General features: G+C 40.6%; 3 gene segments (V, D, J or C); all 3 read right to left on the reverse strand.

Moving 5' to 3' along the window:
• Positions 1 to 412: 412 nt before the first annotated feature.
• Positions 413 to 937, reverse strand: LOC119907336. The segment is given in 2 exon segments: positions 413 to 778; positions 886 to 937. Coding segments are annotated over 2 exon segments (384 nt in total).
• Positions 938 to 8164: 7227 nt separating this feature from the next.
• LOC119907351 lies at positions 8165 to 8634 on the reverse strand (the record flags this gene model as incomplete). The annotated part of the segment is given in 2 exon segments: positions 8165 to 8475; positions 8583 to 8634. Coding segments are annotated over 2 exon segments (363 nt in total), but the record flags the coding sequence as incomplete, so codon positions are not given.
• Positions 8635 to 18341: 9707 nt separating this feature from the next.
• LOC119907355 lies at positions 18342 to 18871 on the reverse strand. The segment is given in 2 exon segments: positions 18342 to 18712; positions 18820 to 18871. Coding segments are annotated over 2 exon segments (375 nt in total).
• Positions 18872 to 20480: the final 1609 nt, after the last annotated feature.

Consider the following 20480-nt stretch of genomic DNA (forward strand, 5'->3'; position numbering starts at 1 on the left):
CACTTGTTAAAGCACTTTGTAACTTGTTTTTGAAAAGTGCTCTACAAATAAGGATTATTATTATTATTATTATTATTATCCACATGACCGATACCTTTCTCATTCACTGTTGCAGTTTGGCTCTTTTTTATTAATTGGCAAACCAGACAAGACAATGGAATTATAATGAGATATGGATGAATGGTGAGAAGCTGTGATAGAGAAAATTTATTTGATTTGTACTAAGATATTTTTAATCATTGAACGTGTAGTAATAAAATTTCATGGGTGGTTAGTTCAAACATGTTGAAATGTTCAATCTATTTGATGAATGTGTGTGTGTGTGTGTGTGTGTGTGTGTGTGTGTCCTCAGTGAAGTGTATCAGTCTCTGCAGTAGCTTCCAGCTGCAGCAGTCAGTTCAGTTTCTGTTTAGTCTGACTGAGGGAGGTTTTTGTACGACGCTTTTTCACTGTGTGAACACATACTGACTGTTGATAACATGAAAACTCTGACAGTAGTAAACTGCTGCATCTTCAGTCTGGACTCCACTGATGGTCAGAGTGAAGTCAGAGTTTGATCCACTGCCTGTAAAACGATCTGGAATCCCTGATGCTCGAGTGCTAGCAAAGTAAATGAGGAGTTTAGGAGGTTCTCCAGCTCTCTGTTGGTACCAGGCTAAATAGTGGTTTGGGCTGCTATAGAAAACATTCTGACTGGTCCTACATCTGATGGAGACGGAGCCTCCCAGAGCAGAGCTCACTGCTCCAGGCTGAGTCACTGTGACCTGGCCTCTGGACTCTGAGGATACAGAGACAAAAACATAAAGCAGCGTCATGGTTTTGTGGGCTTCATTTCAGAGGGACGGATGTTCATAGAGGAGAGGAGTTTGATTCTCTGGACTTTACCTGTGAAGCAGCAGCAGAGGAGAGTCCAGATGAGGACGCAGATCAAAGTCATGTTTTTGATGAGGAGGATTTCTGTGGCTTCTGTTGTCATGAAGGACAGCTGTCAGTCATCCAGTGTTCAACTCTCAGGACTATAAACTCTCCCAGAGCACTGGAGCATGGTGCTGCTGATGCAAAGTGGCTCTCTATGGAAATGCTCTGACTGACTCCAGCAGGGACTTGGATTACTCTGATGATGCTGTTTATCAATGGATCAATCACTTTATCAGAGTATTGATAAGATTTAAAAAAAAAAAAAACGCCTTTTATTTTTATCTTTTGATTTTGGTTAAATATTTTGTTTAAAATGTGTTCTGAGTTATTTCAGTTAATTGATTAATTACAATTAATCGCATGATTTTCTTGAAAATTGAAAATTGAATAATGAATTCTAAAGTAGTGTATTGCTTGATTTAAATGTACTGCTACATACACAAAAATGCAATAACATGTGGTTTGCAAAGAGCTTTTTACCAGCAGTAATCCCTTTACACAGCAGCAATAAAAATATTTATTTAAATCTCAACTTAAACATTAATGTGATCAAATCAAATATTAAACCACAGCTATTTACCACTGCCAGGGAATTACCTTTTATCTAGCTTGTTGAAACAAGTTACCATCAGAGTCCAGTTTTCTTGGGATTGGGAACATAGAAACAGTCTATGTTCAGTAGAAAGTGTCCCTGTTACAGTGAGGTGAAGTGGTCGAGCACAAGGTGTACTGGGGTTCCCGTGAAACTGTTGTGGTCGTGCTCGCCTCACGCACACGCCCGCCTGCTGCCAAAGTTGAGTTGTCTTGAACTTTTTGTACGCGACGCGCAGCACAAATCATTGGAAGAGAGACTGATCCTCGCTGTTTGTGAGTTTCCAGAATCTAAATAGTTATCAGGACATCAACAGGAGGGAATTCACATGGCAGAGCATCCCCGCAAAACTAAATGCAGGCCTATCAGGTAAAGTTAACCTGTGTATAATTTTAATTTAAGTTAAAGGCTACGGCTGTGTAGCGCACAGAAGCCGTTGCCATGGTTACTATATATGTAATCAACTTGAAGTGGAGAAAATATAAAACTTTTATCTTAATGTAAAAATGCTTAGATTAGTTAATTTTAAAATGCTCTCCACAATAATGGCTGTTGTTGTGATTCAATACAATTCACTTTCTTCATGTAAAATTGAAGTGAAGTGATACTGCTGAGGAGTGATACCTGTGTGATTGAATTTGCACTTGAACAGCAAAGACGTTTAAACTGTATGTATTAGTTCATCTCATCATTATAGCTGTTAATGTAAGTGAAGAAACACTTTGGTGATGATTGAAAACATGTGATTGTAGTCAGTTCATTTCTGTATTGGTTTCCACTAAATAAATAATTCTATAGTTAAGTTTTTTTCATGATCTTGATAAATAAGATTGTTATTTATTTCCAGTGTAGTTTGATATATTTCAGGTCGTTCTGTATGATGATTCTCTCTGTGCTGATTTGCATGAGAGGCTTCTTAAAGGGAAGTGAAACAATGTGTGAGTGAGTGACTGGTGGAGCAGAAAAACCATCTGACAGAAACTCCTTAAAGGAGAAAATCAGCTCTCACACAGTAAAGGTGTCCTCTAAGCTGATTGGTGTCTCCTAGGTGATGTCCGTCCCACCCTGACGGTGCTGCCCCCCTCCAGTGAGGAGCTGCAGCAGGGGAAGGCCACGCTCATGTGCCTGGCCAACAAGGGCTTCCCCTCAGACTGGAGTCTGGCCTGGAAGGTGGACGGCAGCAGCAGCAGCAGCAGCTGGGAGGAGAGCAGGAGCCCCGGGGTGCTGGAGAAGGACGGCCGCTACAGCTGGAGCAGCACCCTGAGGCTCCCTGCAGACCAGTGGAGGAAGGTGGGCTCTGTGACCTGTGAGGCCACCCAGGGCTCCCAGGCTCTGGTCTCAGAGACACTGAGGAGAGACCAGTGTTCCCAGTCCTGACCTGACTCACTGGGACTCTGCTACTGGTTTTACTCTGCTCTCTGAACTCTGTAACTCTCTCTCTGTCTGTGTCTCTTTCTTTCCTTAAGTCATTCTCTAATCACATGTTTCATGGTTAAAGTTTGTTTACTGGATTTAATTTGGATTTTGGATTATTTCAACACAATAAAGACCAGTTCATCAAATTTGTTGTTTTCATTTCTGTTATAGTGACTGTACTCTGTTACTCTGTCATCAGATCATATTAACAATATATATATACAATATAATATACAAGTAGTGAAGCTTCATTGATGTAATAATGCTCATGCTGTTAACACTGTAAGAAAATAAAAAACGTTATTTCAAATGGATAATATTTCATGATAGTTTTATTTTTTACCAACAAAGATGCATTTTCCTTCATTTTATCAGTGCAGGATTATATCTGAGGTAATTTCTTCTTCTCCTTGAGTCTCACCTTACAGAGTCTCTGTTTAGCAGAGACACTGTAAAGTTTCTCTTTATAGCTGCATTAAGAGAACTTTCTAAATGCAGGTATAAACAAGGTGTGAATGAAAGAATGAAAGCGGGTGTTTTCATGAATTCATTTAAAATGTAGTTTGTACAAATCTACATTACTCAATACGTTTCAAGGATTAAAAATTAAATATAAAGTACTTTCAACATGAGATGGTTCTTATCTGAGATTTTCAAACCAAAGATTTTATGTCAGTGTTGCATATACCACACAGTGACACATTGGTCTATTCTGATGAAGCATGCAGGGTGAAACAGTAAACACAAATATCAAATTTCCATCACATACTCCTCCCTTGTGAGCATTCTTTGATCACTCAAGAACATACAGCATTACAAAAAGATCATCAGGTCATAGAAAGGCATCATGATGTAATCTACACCAGTTTAACCAAGAGAACGAATCTGGGTCCTTCCTTTCATCACAGTTCTGCTGCTGCAACAATGGCATGTTCACTTGTTCATGGAGTGTGATCATTTGAATAGACACACATTTATCAATAGCTCTTACAGTCAAACCTCTGGCACATGGAATAATGCAACATCCACAGAGAGGTAACAGCGCTACAGCAATCATTAGGCCTGCTAGTATGGGCATCACTAAGGCTTTTTATTTAGCAAATACAGAATCAGACCAGTCAAACATATTAGTGTCCACTTCAGAGTTCTCTGCAAGTTCTTCTCGTAGCGAACGCATTCCTTCCAGCACTGGGGTCACCGAACCATCTGGAGCTGTATTGTTGGGCACAAACGTACAAGAGGAGTTATTAAAATTATCCAAGCATCCCAGCCTCTTTGGGTGCTTCTCTTGCCTCTAACACTGCTATGTGATGTCAATGCCTGTGTGTAGTTCACTGTGGTGTTCTGTTGTGGTGGCTTTTGTGCATCATGCTTGTGATCTAAGAACTGCAACAGAGGCACTGTTAATGCTATTGCAATGGCAGCAAACATCTGTGTTGTTCCTCGTAGGCCCACACATGTCTGGGTGTCTGACTGGGTCCCATGGATGTCTCCTTCCAGAGACAAACATGCTACTCACTCTTAAATCAGCAGTGGTGAGACCAGGAGTTTTCCCACTAGCTCCCTTGTGTTGATGTTTGCTGTCTAACAGCCTGTGAGTCCGAGACAAAGGGTGCCTAAGCGTTCCCAATCCCTCCTTCACTCACAACACAAGGTCAGGGAAAACAGTGGTTCAGTTGCTGATTGTGCACGCTTGTTGATCTGTTACTGTTCTGGTGCAGGCACCTTCCTGCAGTGGCTGGTTTGTATCCATGTAGCTCTTTCAGCCTCCACAACCACCACAAAACCTCCTGGCGGGAGACTGCATCGGCTTTGTTGCTGGAGAGGGAAAAACTTCTATCCATTTTGGAAACATATCAACTATCATCAACAGTACTTTTTTGCTTTGCTTGGGTTTAGTTAAAAACCTCCCTCATAAGGTGGTTAAACGGTTCATCTGCTGGTGGATGTGCTGCTAATGAACCCTGTAATCCCCTCCCTGTGTTGTGTCTTAGGCAGATTGAGCATGTTTGACAAAAGTTGTGAGGGTGTGTTGTGAAACCTTTCATGAACCAGTGTCTTGCTTCACCACAATATTTCATTAGTGATACAGTTACAGTTTTACAACACCAGCACTCTGTAGTTTTCTAGTAAGGCTAGACTAAAAAGGAAGAAGAAGAATTGGTTAGTGTTAGATATTAGGCTCTGGCCGCTGCTCCTGTTTAGGAGAGGGAAAACTTTCAACAATGACAACAAGACAGTAATTCTTTCACATGATGAATTTCTATGATTTTGTTACACTTTTGTTGTGCTGTTGTTTCTTTTATACTGTATTAATATTGAAAGACCTAGTGCACATGTGTCAAACTCAAGGCCCGCGGGCCGAAACCGGCCCGCCACATCATTTTATGTGGCCCGTGAAAGTTTTAAAGATTCATGATTGTCTGAAAATAAACGTCTATGCTGCCATAAACTACATCTCCTACAATGCATCTCGATTCGTGACCCGAGAAGTGACGGCATCCCGCCACTAGATTGCGATGTTTCCACACCCACTACGGTGGTTTTCCGACAAGTGGAGATGAGAAATGTATACAAACAATCCCTAAATGTCCAAGACCAGAAAACTTTATGCAGAAGGAAGGCAAACTCATGAATGGTGGGAAAGTGAATACATGTTTGTGATTCAAGGAGAAAACCCGGTAGGCTAGGCCTATGTCTTTTGTGTTATGAGACAGTATCAGTGATGATGGATCAACATTATTTAAGGCAGACAGCGTCGGCCGATGGCCGTTCACACTGCACAACTTGCCGTCTTGTGACGGGGGTCTTGAAGTCGTTGTGGCGTTCACACTACGTGACTGATCTGTGACAGGGGGTCACACACTACACGAGCTGACAACGACTCTGTCACCTGATGCTGGTTTCCAAATCACGTTTTGTCAAGAAAACACACGAAATGGGAAATCACACAAACCTACAGACAAAACAGCTGTTGTTTGTTATTATAAAGACAGCAATTACAAAGACAAAGAATCTGGGTGAAAGAATGCATTAGGACACGCAGGTAGCAGGGATTGTCTGAGCTACAGAGAAAGCCGGAGGTGAGTAAAAAGTGTATTATTTATTTATTTATTTATTTATTTCAAGCAAAATAGTGTGACAACAGAAAAGATACACAATAATAATAACTTATACACTTATGCTTGAAATGGAGTGGGAAGAAGTAAAACTTATTAAACCCCACCCCAGTCTATCAAAGAATTTATACATACAAAAAATAGCTGCTTCCTTCATCAATAATCTCAAAGAAAAAATATTACTAATTAAAAAAAAATTAATAATAATAATAACAATACCTCATTTAGAAACAGTGGATGCACAAGTCAAAACCACACATTCATACCATACATACTAATAATATACAAATATTTCCACAGGTAACAATGCTTATCAAATACCAACAATGGTAGATGGAATACCACAAGAGTACATAAATGACAACTAATCCAACAATCTACACAACATGAATACAATCAAACCTCATTGTCATTGTAATGTAACCAGACCTTTCGTTTGTAAAGACGTTTGAAATTGTGAATGCCTTGACATGCGGTGAAAAAGTAGCTACCTGCTCTGCCAGCTGCCTGCTCTCATTGGCTGGATGTGGATGTCGAGTCGGCCGACTCCTCCAGATATTTGGCGTGCTAGATATCTGGCAGGTGTCGGCGATATGGCAGAAATGTGTTGAGGAGGCGTTTTGATGCGTCTTTGAGTAGTTCACACCGATCAACCGCTGATTTACTCCCGATCACAGCCTGACGGTCGCCGAGCGGCAAATCGGGCTAAGAATTGTGCAGTGTGAACTAGGCTTAGGCTCCAGTAGCCTATACATCTGCATTTTCCAGGTAATCAAACTATCTCTCATTAGTTGGATGTATCCCCTCTGCAAGGCTGTGTGCAGCTGGACTATTTGTTTTATCAAATGCCACATCTGTCCCTCATGTTATTAGCAGCTTTCTGCACCTCTGGACTGTGAAAAAGTGAAAAGATTATGTTTGATGATATTTGTCTTTGTTATTTACTTGAAATGTTTGATCTTTGATTGATGAAGTAATGAGGGTTTTTAAATCTGATAAATTCATTTACTTCATAATAACACACAGAAATTTTCTTACTAAGGCTATATTTTTACATCTGATAAATGTCCTTAACTTAAATACATAATGAAATAAAGAGACAATTATTTAACAATATGTTAAGGATTAGTTACGTTTATGCAGTCTTACAGTTGCAACTGGCCCTTTGAGTGTGACCGTATTGCTTATGCGGCCCTTGGTGAAAATGAGTTTGACACCCCTGACCTAGTGTTATGGTTTCTGTGCAGCTGTTGATTGAGATCAGTTCCTCTCCAGCTGAAGGAAATTTTTGTACGACGTTGTATCACTGTGTGAACGGGAGGCTGTAATCCTGCTGACAGTAATAAACTCCTACATCTTCAGTCTGGACTCCTCTGATGGTCAAAGTGAAGTCAGTTCCAGACTGACTCCCACTGAAACGATCTGAAACTCCAGATTGACGGTTTGTAGCATGATAAATCAAGAGTTTAGGAGATTCTCCAGGTTTCTGAAGGTATCAGTCTACCTCATTGCTAACATGTGAACTGGCTTTACATCTGAGAGAGACAGTCTGTCCTGGAACAACAGACTGAGATCCAGGAGACTGAGTCAGGATGATTTCTCCTGATGAATCTGGAAAACATGAAAAAGAGGAGAAGGGTTATTGAGACAAATCCAGTTTGGAGAAAGATGATCAACATCCAAACAGAAGAGTCTCATTTCTTTAACATGGAGAACAGATGGAAGAAGGTAAATGCTGCTTGTTTCAGTGTTTCTCCATCACAGCAGAACATCATTGTGGTGAACCTGGTTGCATCCTGAAGCAAAGTTTTCAGAAGAGAGTCTCACCCTGAACAAGGAGCCCCAGGGTGGCCAGCAGTAGAATCAGTGACATCATCATTGTGCTGCCGGCGTGTCAGTGGCTCTGAAAGGCCTGGACAGCCACTGATCAACACTGGCCTCTTAACGGCTGGGAGCACAGTGTGTGTGTGTGTGTGTGTGTGTGTGTGTGTGTGTGTGTGTGTGTGTCCTCAGTGAAGTGTATCAGTCTCTGCAGTAGCTTCCAGCTGCAGCAGTCAGTTCAGTTTCCGTTCAGTCTGACTGAGGGAGGTTTTTGTACGACGCTTTTTCACTGTGTGAACAACCACTGACTGTTGATTTCATGATAACTCTGACAGTAGTAAACTGCTGCATCTTCAGTCTGGACTCCACTGATGGTCAGAGTGAAGTCAGAGTTTGATCCACTGCCTGTAAAACGATCTGGAATCCCTGATGCTCGAGTGCTAGCATAGTAAATGAGGAGTTTAGGAGTTTCTCCATTTCTCTGTTGGTACCAGGCTAAACGGTCAGAGCCATATACATTCTGACTGGTCCTACATTTGATGGAGACGGAGCCTCCCAGAGCAGAGCTCACTGCTCCAGACTGAGTCACTGTGACCTGGCCTCTGGACTCTGAGGATACAGAGACAAAAACATAAAGCAGCGTCATGGTTTTGTGGGCTTCATTTCAGAGGGACGGATGTTCATAGAGGAGAGGAGTTTGATTCTCTGGACTTTACCTGTGAAGCAGCAGCAGAGGAGAGTCCAGATGAGGACGCAGATCAAAGTCATGTTTTTGATGAGGAGGATTTCTGTGGCTTCTGTTGTCATGAAGGACAGCTGTCAGTCATCCAGTGTTCAACTCTCAGGACTATAAACTCTCCCAGAGCACTGGAGCATGGTGCTGCTGATGCAAAGTGGCTCTCTATGGAAATGCTCTGACTGACTCCAGCAGGGACTTGGATTACTCTGATGATTCTGTCTAGCAATGGATCAATACTCACATTTTGTGTCTGATATTTAAAATGTGATGTGTTCACAGGGACATGTTGTTTTTTGTTTTTTGTTTTATCAGTTTGTTTGAAAATGTCACGCTCTGCCGGTTGGCCATCCTTGGTGTTGCACTTTTGTGTTTAGTTAGTGTTATTTTGGTCTGTTGGGTTTTGGGGGTCTGTCTTGTCTTTCGTCTAGTGTTCGGTAACCCTTGTCATGTCTGTTACCCCAGTGATCCCTCTGCATGTCTGTCTCTGTTTTCCCCTGCGCTCTCTCTCTCTCTCTCTCTCCCTACCTGTGCCTCGTTAGCCTCATGTCTTTCACCTGTGTTGCTCCCGCCCTGCTCGTTAGTCCCTGTGTGTGTATATATACCTGGTGTTTCTGTCTTGTCTTTGCCTGGTTATTGTTCATGTTACCCCCCATCTGTTGTGTGTGTACTCTCTGCCTGCCTGTAACCAGCCTTGCTTGTCTTGTCTCCCTGTACTTTTGAATTTTGGATTTCTGTTATTCAGCCACTCACCTGTAAGTGTGCTCGCTTTTGGTTATATTAAAACCCTTCGTTGAACTATACCTGCTCCGCTCTGTGTCCTGCGTTTGGGTCCTCCAACCTGCCTCCACACCACGATCGTGACAGAAAAAGTAGTTCAGTAGTTAACATTGTCATTTGAATATTTCATTGTTGATTCTTAGGTACATGAAATGGACAAACATACCATCTTCATGTAGGAGGTTTTTGCTTGAGACAGGAAATATTTACAGTCTTCACTATATGTGAAATATTTAAAGAATAAAGAAAATACATAAGAGGAAAACTGTGCCTGTTACTACTTTTTATCTTTAGTCCTGAAAACCATCTGTTGTCATGGTTCAGCAGTGATGCCTATCGGTTGCCATGGTTACTGAGTTCAGAGAGGGAAGTGAAACCAGTTTCATCCAATCTGAGGAAGATCGACACACTAGCAGCCTCCTCTCCTGAGTCGAGTCGTCCCAGAACACTGAGGAGAAGCTCTCTGTGTCTTAAAACAATAACAACAAAATTATAAACATCGATTCCATTGTGTTCAATAACTGCTGAGATACGTTCCGGATGAAATTTCATTATTTGAGTATGCTACTTAAATTTCTTACGTTATATGACACAAGCTATCTATCAAAACACAATTATCACAGTCTCAGAACTACAACAAAGGTTATTTTTTGTCATATTCCCATGTGTAGTGTTCAGTTGTAATCCAGTGCTGCTCTCTTGTGGAATTGTCATTGTACTACACATGATTTTCAAGTCACTTGAGGTATTTTTGTGTCTTTTTAATGCAAGCAACAAAAAGAGCATATTTATCGCACTGCAATGACAAATCAAGTTTGTAATGTGCAGCAACATGAAGGAGGTTAACCCTGGCTGCTAGCACAGCTGTAGGGTTAACCGGTCGACATGCACATAATCAATAACCTAAGTTTAGGCACACACTCTGTGATGGTTGTGGTAAGGGTAAGTGGCTTCGGGGAGCTGTCATGAGTAACATAGCTAGCTCGCTAGCCAGCCAGCTAGCTGGCAGTATCAAAGTAGTCCTAGAAATGCAGTTCCGGTCCTAGGATTGCGGTCCTGAAACGGCAGCCTCCCGGTACTGCAGCTACATACTACTCCAAAAATGGTGAAAATAAGAGATTCTATTGGTGGGTTTGACTGACCAATCATGGGTTTGCATTGACTGCTTCAACTCCGAGCAGCACTCAGTTGTCACGTGTACAGGCAAGATGGAGGTAAGTTGACGTTATGTTGCTCATTTTAATAGAAATTCTTTTAAATGTAGTATGGCATAATTTAATGATTTTTTATATTTACCATTGGCCAGGCCACTGAGTCTATCGCTGTCTCTTTTTTTTTAAAATGACATGTATAATAGTTAGCTAACATTAGCCGTCTTAGCATGAAGCTTGACTGGTAGTGCATCAGACATGACTAGCTAGGTAAAGGTTAGCTGCTCATGTTTAACGCATTGTACATGATATCTAGCAGAAATATTTTTCTGTGACTGTGGTAAATGGAGTTTATGGTCACACAGCATAAACTAGACTTTAGACCACTGATATTATATATTAAATATAGACTGTTATCTAGATATTTTGAGGTATTGCTGCCTTGTTATGTTTTCTCCTTTAGATGTGACATAGAAGCATTTATTATACTCGTTTATTTTCCTCCCATAGTTGCACTCTAGATCATTGGTGACAGCTATGTGCAGCATGAGAGCCAGAGAGCTGCAGAGAGCTTAGGAAGCATCTTCACCCTGCCGGATGTCTCTTGGTCTGACTGGCTTCTCCCTTTCTTTTCCCCTCCCTGCGAAGAAGTGCAGCACTGGATGTCCTCATCATCCACTGTGGCAGCAGCTGCACGGGGGAGGTCAGCATTGTGAAGCTGGTCAACATGATGGAGGACCTGCACCGGCTTTACCTCCAGCACCCTGGCATGAAGATCCTGTTTTCATTTGTGACCCAAAGTGTTGGTGGAAGGCTGGTGCCCATCAGTGAACAGTGTTATGGCTGTATTTGTTTGTAGCTTAAATGATGCCATGATTGAGAACCGTTGCATCTGACATGGCAGCCCTGGGCTATATTTGAAAAATCTAATTCATTTCACAACTAGCATAATTATGTTTTTAAGTAAAGTAGGTAATTGCCTTAAAGTCCACCTCCAAATGCAGTGAACTGCTTTCAGTTGGCAGTTTCACAGCTTTTGAATTTGGCTTTTATGACCCTTTCTTTTGCTCCTAAACATAGCTGACCGTCATGGCTAATATTGTTTATTTATGTTCAAAATGGTTATTAAAAAAGTAACACGCCCACCTTTATCCCCCTTTCTCCCTACCACTCTATGGACTCCTAAGTGCTCTGGACCTATGCCGGACATACAGTAGCTGTTACCACTTGCACGGGCCCAGTCTATTTATTTGAATAAATGTGTTTACTACATGTCCACATTTGTGAATATTTTAAAAATAACACATGGTTTACATTGCAATAAATTGTATTTATAAATTTCCACTCCTTTTGTCTTTTATACTGACTGGAAATGTTAAATTTCACATTCTGATATACTGTAATTCTAGTTCAAACACACAAGAACATGTGCACATCCAACAAACCTGTGGGCATAGTGCTGAATGAAAGGGCTTAGAGTGAAAATTTAAGAATGACCTGCACACTGCGTAGTTATGAATCCCCCTAGGCAGTATCATTTATTGCAATGTTTCAAACTCTGAGGTCTTCTCAGGCAAATACACAGGTATTGTGAAACTTATACAGTGAGGTAAAAAAAACAACCAGCTGATCAATAGCTGCCTTCTATCAGCAATGGCGCCACCAAGGGGGGGCCAGGGGGGGCCACGGCCACCCTAAGAAAATGGGTGGCCACCCCAGTGGCGCCCCCTGGCAAGGAGTATATGCATAAAATGCTATATACTGTTTATGTATATAACCCCTGGGTTTGAGTTAAAATGTGAATAGCAGCTTTCCTACAAGTGTTCTCATGTTAGGCTCGGTCACTTTAAGAGGGTAACCTCTGACCCTGAGGTGTGACTATGGCTGTGTCCGAAATCCCCACTCATTCACTACTCCCTACCCCCTATGTAGAGCATTAAATAGTGAGCTCACTCGCATTATTAAAATACTTTCGGACACTACCCCGATCGTTATTTCAGCGCCGTTAATTACGTCATTGCCGTCGGCCAATCAGTTTTTTCTATTAGCGGAATGCATGATGGTATATATATGGCTTAGTGACCATCGGTTGTACAATACTTTTCAAAATGCATTCTGGGATACACTGAGTGGACTATATAGGGTATAATAACTCTCACTATAGAGTCCACCATAGTGAGTAGTGGGTGATTTCGGACACAGGGACAGGGATATATGTTTCTTATGATCGCAGAATCTCTGGAGAAATTTCTGACTCGCAAGGAAAACCTTTTGCAAAACTATTTAACTTGCAAAACTTTCTGACTCACAAGGAAAATATTTTGTCTTCAAAGAGGACATATTAGCAATCAGAACTTTTCTGTGACACAAAAAAAGGCCTGTTTATTTTTAATTACAAACTTTTTATTGCAGTGCGATAAATATGCTCTCAAAAAATCTTTTTTTGTTTGCTTGCATTAAAAAGACAAAAAACCTTATTACTTATACAAGCCTTTTCCTAATGTGTTATCCAAAGTGATTTATCCAGAGCAGAAGGGGCATCAGTGGCAGGACAGATCTGATAAGAACTGTGCTCTATAATAATTTCATTTTTAGGCCTCCCATGGCTCTGTGGATGGAAATGTTGGTCAGTCCGCTACTTTGGTCCATATTGAAATATGATGGATTGTAGTGAAATTTTGTACAGAAACTTTGGTTGATGACCTTTCCTCCTCCGCCACCAGCAGGTCAATGTTTTCTTATTCTGTTAAATTCTCATTGCTTACACCATGTGGTCATTGAGAAAGCACTAACATTCAATATTGTTCACTCAATCAGCACAGACTGAGCTCAATTGACCCTTTGCTAAGCCCCGCCCCCTTAGTTACTGTTGCTAGGTCCGACAAACTGTCGGCGCTGCCACTGTCTATTATTGCACTCCCCGGAGAAATATTGTCAAATTTGTTGGAAAAAGCAATCTCAGAAAGAAGCAGACAGTTTTGCAGTTGCATTATACATTTGAAGGTTGTATTCAGGCTGTCAAACTGACTCAAACAGACGAGGAAAATGAAAGATAGAAGCTTAAGTCTACTACTCACGCAGTACAAGTGAACTACCACATTCCCCGACGATTGAGACAAAAGCCAACGATATGAACGACAACAACACTGTTCCTGTCAAGCTGGGTTGTCCTCTATTCATTATTACATTAAAAAGCAGAACAGTAGGGCTTTATAACGTTACATTCAGTAGGAAGTTAGCTAGCGTTAGATAACTAACATTAGGAACAATCCACAGCCAACATTTTTCTGGATTTATTTCAGGTTTTGGAAAGAGAGTTGTTATGACCCTGGGGTCATATTTTGTTGTTTGTTTATTTCTCCTGGCACTGTCAGCTGTTCTCCTCCATTAGAGTGTGTGTGTGAGTGTATGCAGGTATTGGAGAACAGGTGGACACACTGGATTGGTCTGGTTGAGCTGATTGGAGCCTCCTGATTGGGCATCTGAATGACAGCAGCCATCTTAAGCCCTACTGACAGGAACTCCCCCTCTCTCTCTGCCATTCCCAACCTGCCTGAGGACTGTGTGTTATGTCTGTGTTTATTGTACATAGTGAACGGTTGTGACTATATTCAACTTAGATTGTAAGTAGTAACGTAGTCCTTCTGATTGTCTTATGACAACCTGGTTTTGTTGGCTTTGCCATTTTTGTTGCTATGAAGCAATTTCCTTTGTCGTAGCTATATTGTGTCAGCTACTAGCAGTGAGTAGGAGTGAGAAGCCCTTTCTTTTGTTTGCACCGTTTTCTCCTGTTTTTGAACTTAGAAGCCTAGTTTTAGAGCTTTGTCTTTTCTTTACCTTTTGGTTTTGAGTTTAGGAAAGATTTAGGTTTTTCTTAGTGTTTTGGTTGTTGTTTTGGGCACTGCTCATCTCCGATGTATAATAAAAACTGCTAAATTGTATTTGTTGTGTGCTGGCCTTGTTTGGGAATGGGAAGAGTGGGAGGCCACACATTTATGTTACATCCAGGACACCCCTAGACCTTGGGACGTAACAGAGTAAATCGTACTTCTCCTTTCAACCTCTCTGGGTTGCGACAGTAATTATTACAAGGGCCCCAGCGTTTGACCATATCTTAGAAAAATACAGCCGAAAAAAGCAAGAAAACAACTCCTTTTGCATTAGAGTCAATGGAGCGCAGCCATGAAAGTGTCGGACCTCAATTAGAGAGAGTTCTATACTGCGCTGTGATTGGCCAGCTGCGTATTCGGGCCGTGGCTTAGCGAAGGGTCAATTAGCACACAGTTACCCAGGTGGAAACACAAGGAGGAAGAAGAAGATCAGTATGGAGAAGATGAAGAGATGAAGGAAGATGAGGAACAGTAGGAGTTAGAGGAGGAGAAGGGATAGGAAGAAGAAGAGGAGGAGGAGGAGTTTCTGAGGGCTTGTGTGTCATGTCTGAGGTCAAAGTTTGGTTTTTCTGCAAGATTGAATGGTTTTAAGTGGAGAGCTTTATTTTGACCTGAAAATAGGATGTTTGGGAAATTGGTTGAGAAGTTGTGGATTTGTGTTTATAGTTTCAAGAAAAAGAGGCATAATTTTAAGAAATGTGTTTAAGCAATCGAGAAAAAATGTAATAGTGAGAGAAGACTTTACTTTAGTATCACGTACCCACGTACAATCTTTCCCTAACCTTTTGGATGTTTCATTCAGGATGTGAATCCATATTTCTAGTGTCAAAGTGCTGTGCTTTGTTCACCAACCATCCACCCAAAAATCACTGAATGAATCGATAACAAAAATAACTTGTAAAAGAATGTGAACAAAATCCAGGCAGTGATTTTGTTTCTCATTAGCCTGTTGAAAACAGATGCCATCAGTACTGGGGAAAACGGTGCTGTGGGCGAAATTACTGATTGAAGAAAAAAAAATTTCGCCTTTTTAAATAATGTTGTTGCTGTTGTTAATGTTGTAGCTTCGAGTCTAAGCGGGCGCCAGCTGGATCACTGCGCAAATACCTGCGAACTGTCTGCCTGCACTCGACATTTCTGCAGAGAGGAAACATGGTGGTGCAGTGGTTAGCACTGTCACCTCACAGCAAGAAGTTCGTGGAGTCAAACCCTGGCCTTTCTGTGTGCAGTTTGCATGTTCTCCCCGTGTCTGCATGGGTTCTCTCTGGGTGCTCCAGCTTCCTCCCACTGTGCTGGTTTGGATAATTGGTGTCTCTGAAATTGTCCTAGTGTGAGTGGTTGTCTGTCTATGTGTGGCCCTGCGATGGACTGGTGACCTTTCCAGGGTCCAGGGCCCTGCTTTTGCTCAGTGTAAGCTGGGATTGGCTCCAGCCCCCACGACCCTGTACGGTGGTTGACGATGGATGGATGGAAATTTACATGTAAAGGATTGTGAGGGACCAGGCAGTTAGGCATGAGGAGTCAAGAGGGAAATTTAAAGCAAAAGGGTTTTATTTACCAAAAAAATCATTACAACAAAAGATAAAGTTTTGGGCCCATAAAAGAGGTCAAACAAACAAACAAACTAAAGCTCTGAACATAAGAGACTCAAAAATATAACTGACCTGCTATACAACAAACAAAGGGGACTTATATATTGGCTGATCAGACCAATTTTGACACACAGGGGAAGACTAACAACAACAACACTACATCATAACTGCAAACACAACAAAACTTATGTAAAAACTTATTCCTAAAGAAATGTACATTTACTTAACCTTAACTCAAAAATACTCAAATATAATATAAATCTAAACCCCAAAATATTTAAGGAGAGAATAAAGCCACCCCCCAGACATAGCAAGCAGTGGTAGTGTCCAATCAGGCTACCTCTCCTATAAAGCTGCTCCTGCTCCGAGCACCATCCCTTTAAGCCAGCAGACTTCCTGGATCTCTCCTGGGTGTGGCATCCAACACTGGCAAGCTCAGAAACAAGAATTATAACAAAATGAAAATCCAAAACTAACTAATGGTGTGTGTTCCAAAAGATGCTTCTGTATAGTCAACTAAAATAAAGTATGTGAAATAAACTAAGTGTCCTGTAAGTTTATTTGTAACCAAATAAATATTTACAACAAAATGTCTAATGTGTATGAATGTATATAAACTAATCTTAAAGAACACAACAAAGTGCATGAGGTTACCGCTCTTCCTCTGGTTGTGAGGCCACGGCTGTGGCCATCACAAGGATACTGAAAGGTTATTAGTCAACTAATCAAGTGATTTGTAACTGTTATGTTTTGTCTTTCTATTTTGGGAAACTTGTATTTTTGACAATGATAAGTGACACGAATATTTATGCATAGTGACTTTATTGGTTGTTTATAGTATAGATATTTCATCAGGTGAAGCAGTAATGAGTCATGAGTTGGTGCTGAGGTCAAGGATCTCTGTTTTTTTAGATGTCATCATCAGTTACAGTTGGACAGATTGCCTCAAGTCCATGTTGTAAAATCAGTGAGCAGTATTGTGAGCTTTATGCTGCACTTTGAGAACTTCTTGCCCTTGTTGACTCAGAAGTTTAGACTGAAAGTTGATGCTTGACAGTAAAAATCATTTCACCACAAGTTCCATTCAGTAGCTCTTCTGGAGCTTTGGATCAGTTACATGATCTTCTTCAGCAGATGGTGATAACGCAGAGGTCAGGGAATATTTGAACTTTGAAGCTAAAACACAAAATCCCAGAAAATGATCAGAGGAATTAAAATTTGAAAATATACATTTCAGTGTAAACATGCCGACTCCATCTGCTGAGAAAGATCATGCGATATAACTGAAAGATCCACAATAGTTTGTGGTTTATTTGTTTATTTGCTTTTACTTTCTTTCTATTATTTGTACCATTTTGGGCTAGGGCAAGATGCAATAGTACTGGCTTCTGGAATTATACTGTAGTTTAGTCAGATGGTGGTGATCTCTGTACATGTTTAGTGACCCACTTTTAATGTGAAGTGTAACAATGTGTGAGTGAGTGACTGGTGGAGCAGAAAAAACACCTGACAGAAACTTCTTAAAGGAGAAAATCAGCTCTCACACAGTAAAGGGGTCCTGCTGAGAGAGCAGTTTCCTACATATTCACATATTTACATGTAGAGGATTCTGAAAAGTCTAGTAGTTAACTGACCCAGTGATTTGTAACAGTTTGTTTTGTCTTCTTTGTTTGTAAAAAAAAGTAATATAAATGCAGGTTTTACATGTTTAGGTTTCTGTAATATGGAAATATGATCAAGTAAAATAGTGTTGGGTGTTTGAGGGGATGCTGAGGCCAACAATCTCAGAAAGCTTCCTCGAGAAACTCCAACCAGAAATTTCAGAAATGTGGGTGGAGCCAGAAAATATGGAAGTCATCATGAGTTACATTACTGTTTTTATGACATGATCTTCCTCAGCAGACGCAGTTCACCCAGCTGTCATAGAATATTTTCACTTTGAAGCCAACATGGACATGAAGTCCTAAAAATGCTCAGAGGAAGAGGAATTTGAAATCTACGTTTCAATGAAGACTGGGTGACTTCATCTGCTGGTTGCGGTCTGTTTTCTTTTTTTGTTGTTTCCAAGGTTAAGAATAATCATTTACTCTCAGTATGTTGGTGGAGTTTTGATTTGCATGTTAGAGAAAATGTGTTATTCCATATTCTTTATATATAGTATTTACATTTTTTTAATTGAGCTTATTTTGCTACATGTTCATTGGTGGTTAAAGCAAAAGTAGAGAAATCTTCAACCTTATAGAAAACATTGTGTGTGTGTGTGTGTGTGTGTGTCCTCAGTGAAGTGTATCAGTCTCTGCAGTAGCTTCCAGCTGCAGCAGTCAGTTCAGTTTCTGTTCAGTTTGACTGAGGGAGGTTTTTGTACGACGCTTTTTCACTGTGTGAACACAGCTTGACTGTTGATCCAATGATAACTCTGACAGTAGTAAACTGCTGCATCTTCAGTTTGGACTCCACTGATGGTCAGAGTGAAGTCTGAGTTTGATCCACTGCCTGTAAAACGATCTGGAATCCCTGATGCTCGAGTGCTAGCAAGGTAAATGAGGAGTTTAGGAGTTTCTCCATCTCTCTGTTGGTACCAGGCTAAACGGTTAGAGCCATATACATCCTGACTGGTCCTACATTTGATGGAGACGGAGCCTCCCAGAGCAGAGCTCACTGCTCCAGGCTGAGTCACTGTGACCTGGCCTCTGGACTCTGAGGATACAGAGACAAAAACATAAAGCAGCATCATGGTTTTGTGGGCTTCATTTCAGAGGGACGGATGTTCATAGAGGAGAGGAGTTTGATTCTCTGGACTTTACCTGTGAAGCAGCAGCAGAGGAGAGTCCAGATGAGGACGCAGATCAAAGTCATGTTTTTGATGAGGAGGATTTCTGTGGCTTCTGTTGTCATGAAGGACAGCTGTCAGTCATCCAGTGTTCAACTCTCAGGACTATAAACTCTCCCAGAGCACTGGAGCATGGTGCTGCTGATGCAAAGTGGCTCTCTATGGAAATGCTCTGACTGACTTCAACAGGGACTTGTATGTGAAATATAGTCATCATATACATAACAAACCAACTTATACCAGTACAAATTATTTTTAGCACCACTGTTACTGCTCTGTATAAAAATTTGTAAGATGACTGCTTCTGTTTTTTCTAATGGAGTTATTGCACATTCCAATTCTAATGCTGTGTCAGTACCAGAACAGGTAACAGGTAGAGGTTACAAAGAACTGTCAATCACCTGCTGTGCTGTGGAAACACCTTGATACTGATGTGTGAATTTTAATGCTTCATTTGCAACACTTGATTTGCTGTCAGTGAACCCAGACTGGATGTTAACTGTAAGTAAATTTGACTCTTTTAATAACCAAAGTTAATTTTATTTCATAACTGTAGACATTGCTGTATTTTAGCTGTTGCAATGATTCTTGAATGCGCTACATTATGTCCTCCAACAGATTAAAATCTTCTTCAGTTAAACCAGTTTTGTATCACAAGAATTAAATTTCAGCAGTTTCAAGATGTCATGTTTTCGGTCTGAAAAAAAAAGTATTTTTCATATGTTTTAATTGATCTATGTGAAGATTATTGTAAAATGTATTTTTTCAACCTTACATGTTTGTCATTTACTTATTAAAAGTTCAGTGTACAATATTTAGGAGGATCTTTTGACAGAAATGCAATATAATATCCATAACTATGTTTTCAGTAGTGTATAAAGAACTTACATGATGAACCGTTATGTTTTTATCACCTTAGAATGAGCCATTTCTATCTATCTACACCGAGGGTACTCTTACGTGGAAGTCGTCATGTTTTTACAGTAGCCCAAACGGAGAAACTGCTCTACAGACTGTGTTTCGTCACTACATTGAATACATCTGAAAAACAAGCAGAAGAAGAACAACAACAAGTAACGTTAGTAGTAGTAGTAGTAGTTTTAGCAGTAGTAGTAGTAGTAGTAGTAGTATGGTTTATTAGAAGAGTAGTGAAATTTTGACAAATGGAGGACCACACATATTATTTAACCCAAGAGCCGACCTAACATGTCGGCCACCGTAGCTTCTCCTGCGTGCTTGGAAAAGAAGGGCTGAGCGGTGACTGATGGTGCATTCATGTGGTGTTGGAATAATTGGATTTATTTTCCTTTTCCTTTATTGCAAAAAGAAGAATAAAGTGTAAATGGGACATAAAAAAGTATAGAAAACAGCAAACAAATATAAGAAGACACAAATAATAAATACTTTGCCAGGGGTAGTCTGTATCATATATACATATTAAAAGAGGATCATGTGTTGAAAGTTTTCACAGCCTTTTTGTTGTTGGATTTAGAAATTAAATTGCTCTGATAATGCTAATCTAACACATCTTTGTAGTAGCGTCCATGTTGATTCCACATTCCGACATAAGAGCGCATGAACACACCAGAAGTCGGAAGAACGACTTCACAACTCGGGAAATGGGACCATCCGAGG

The sequence above is a fragment of the Micropterus salmoides genome, unplaced genomic scaffold (assembly GCF_014851395.1).
Source record: "Micropterus salmoides isolate LMB-PRFRI ecotype aquatic unplaced genomic scaffold, ASM1485139v1 Ms_hic_scaffold_17, whole genome shotgun sequence".
NCBI lineage: Eukaryota > Metazoa > Chordata > Actinopteri > Centrarchiformes > Centrarchidae > Micropterus > Micropterus salmoides.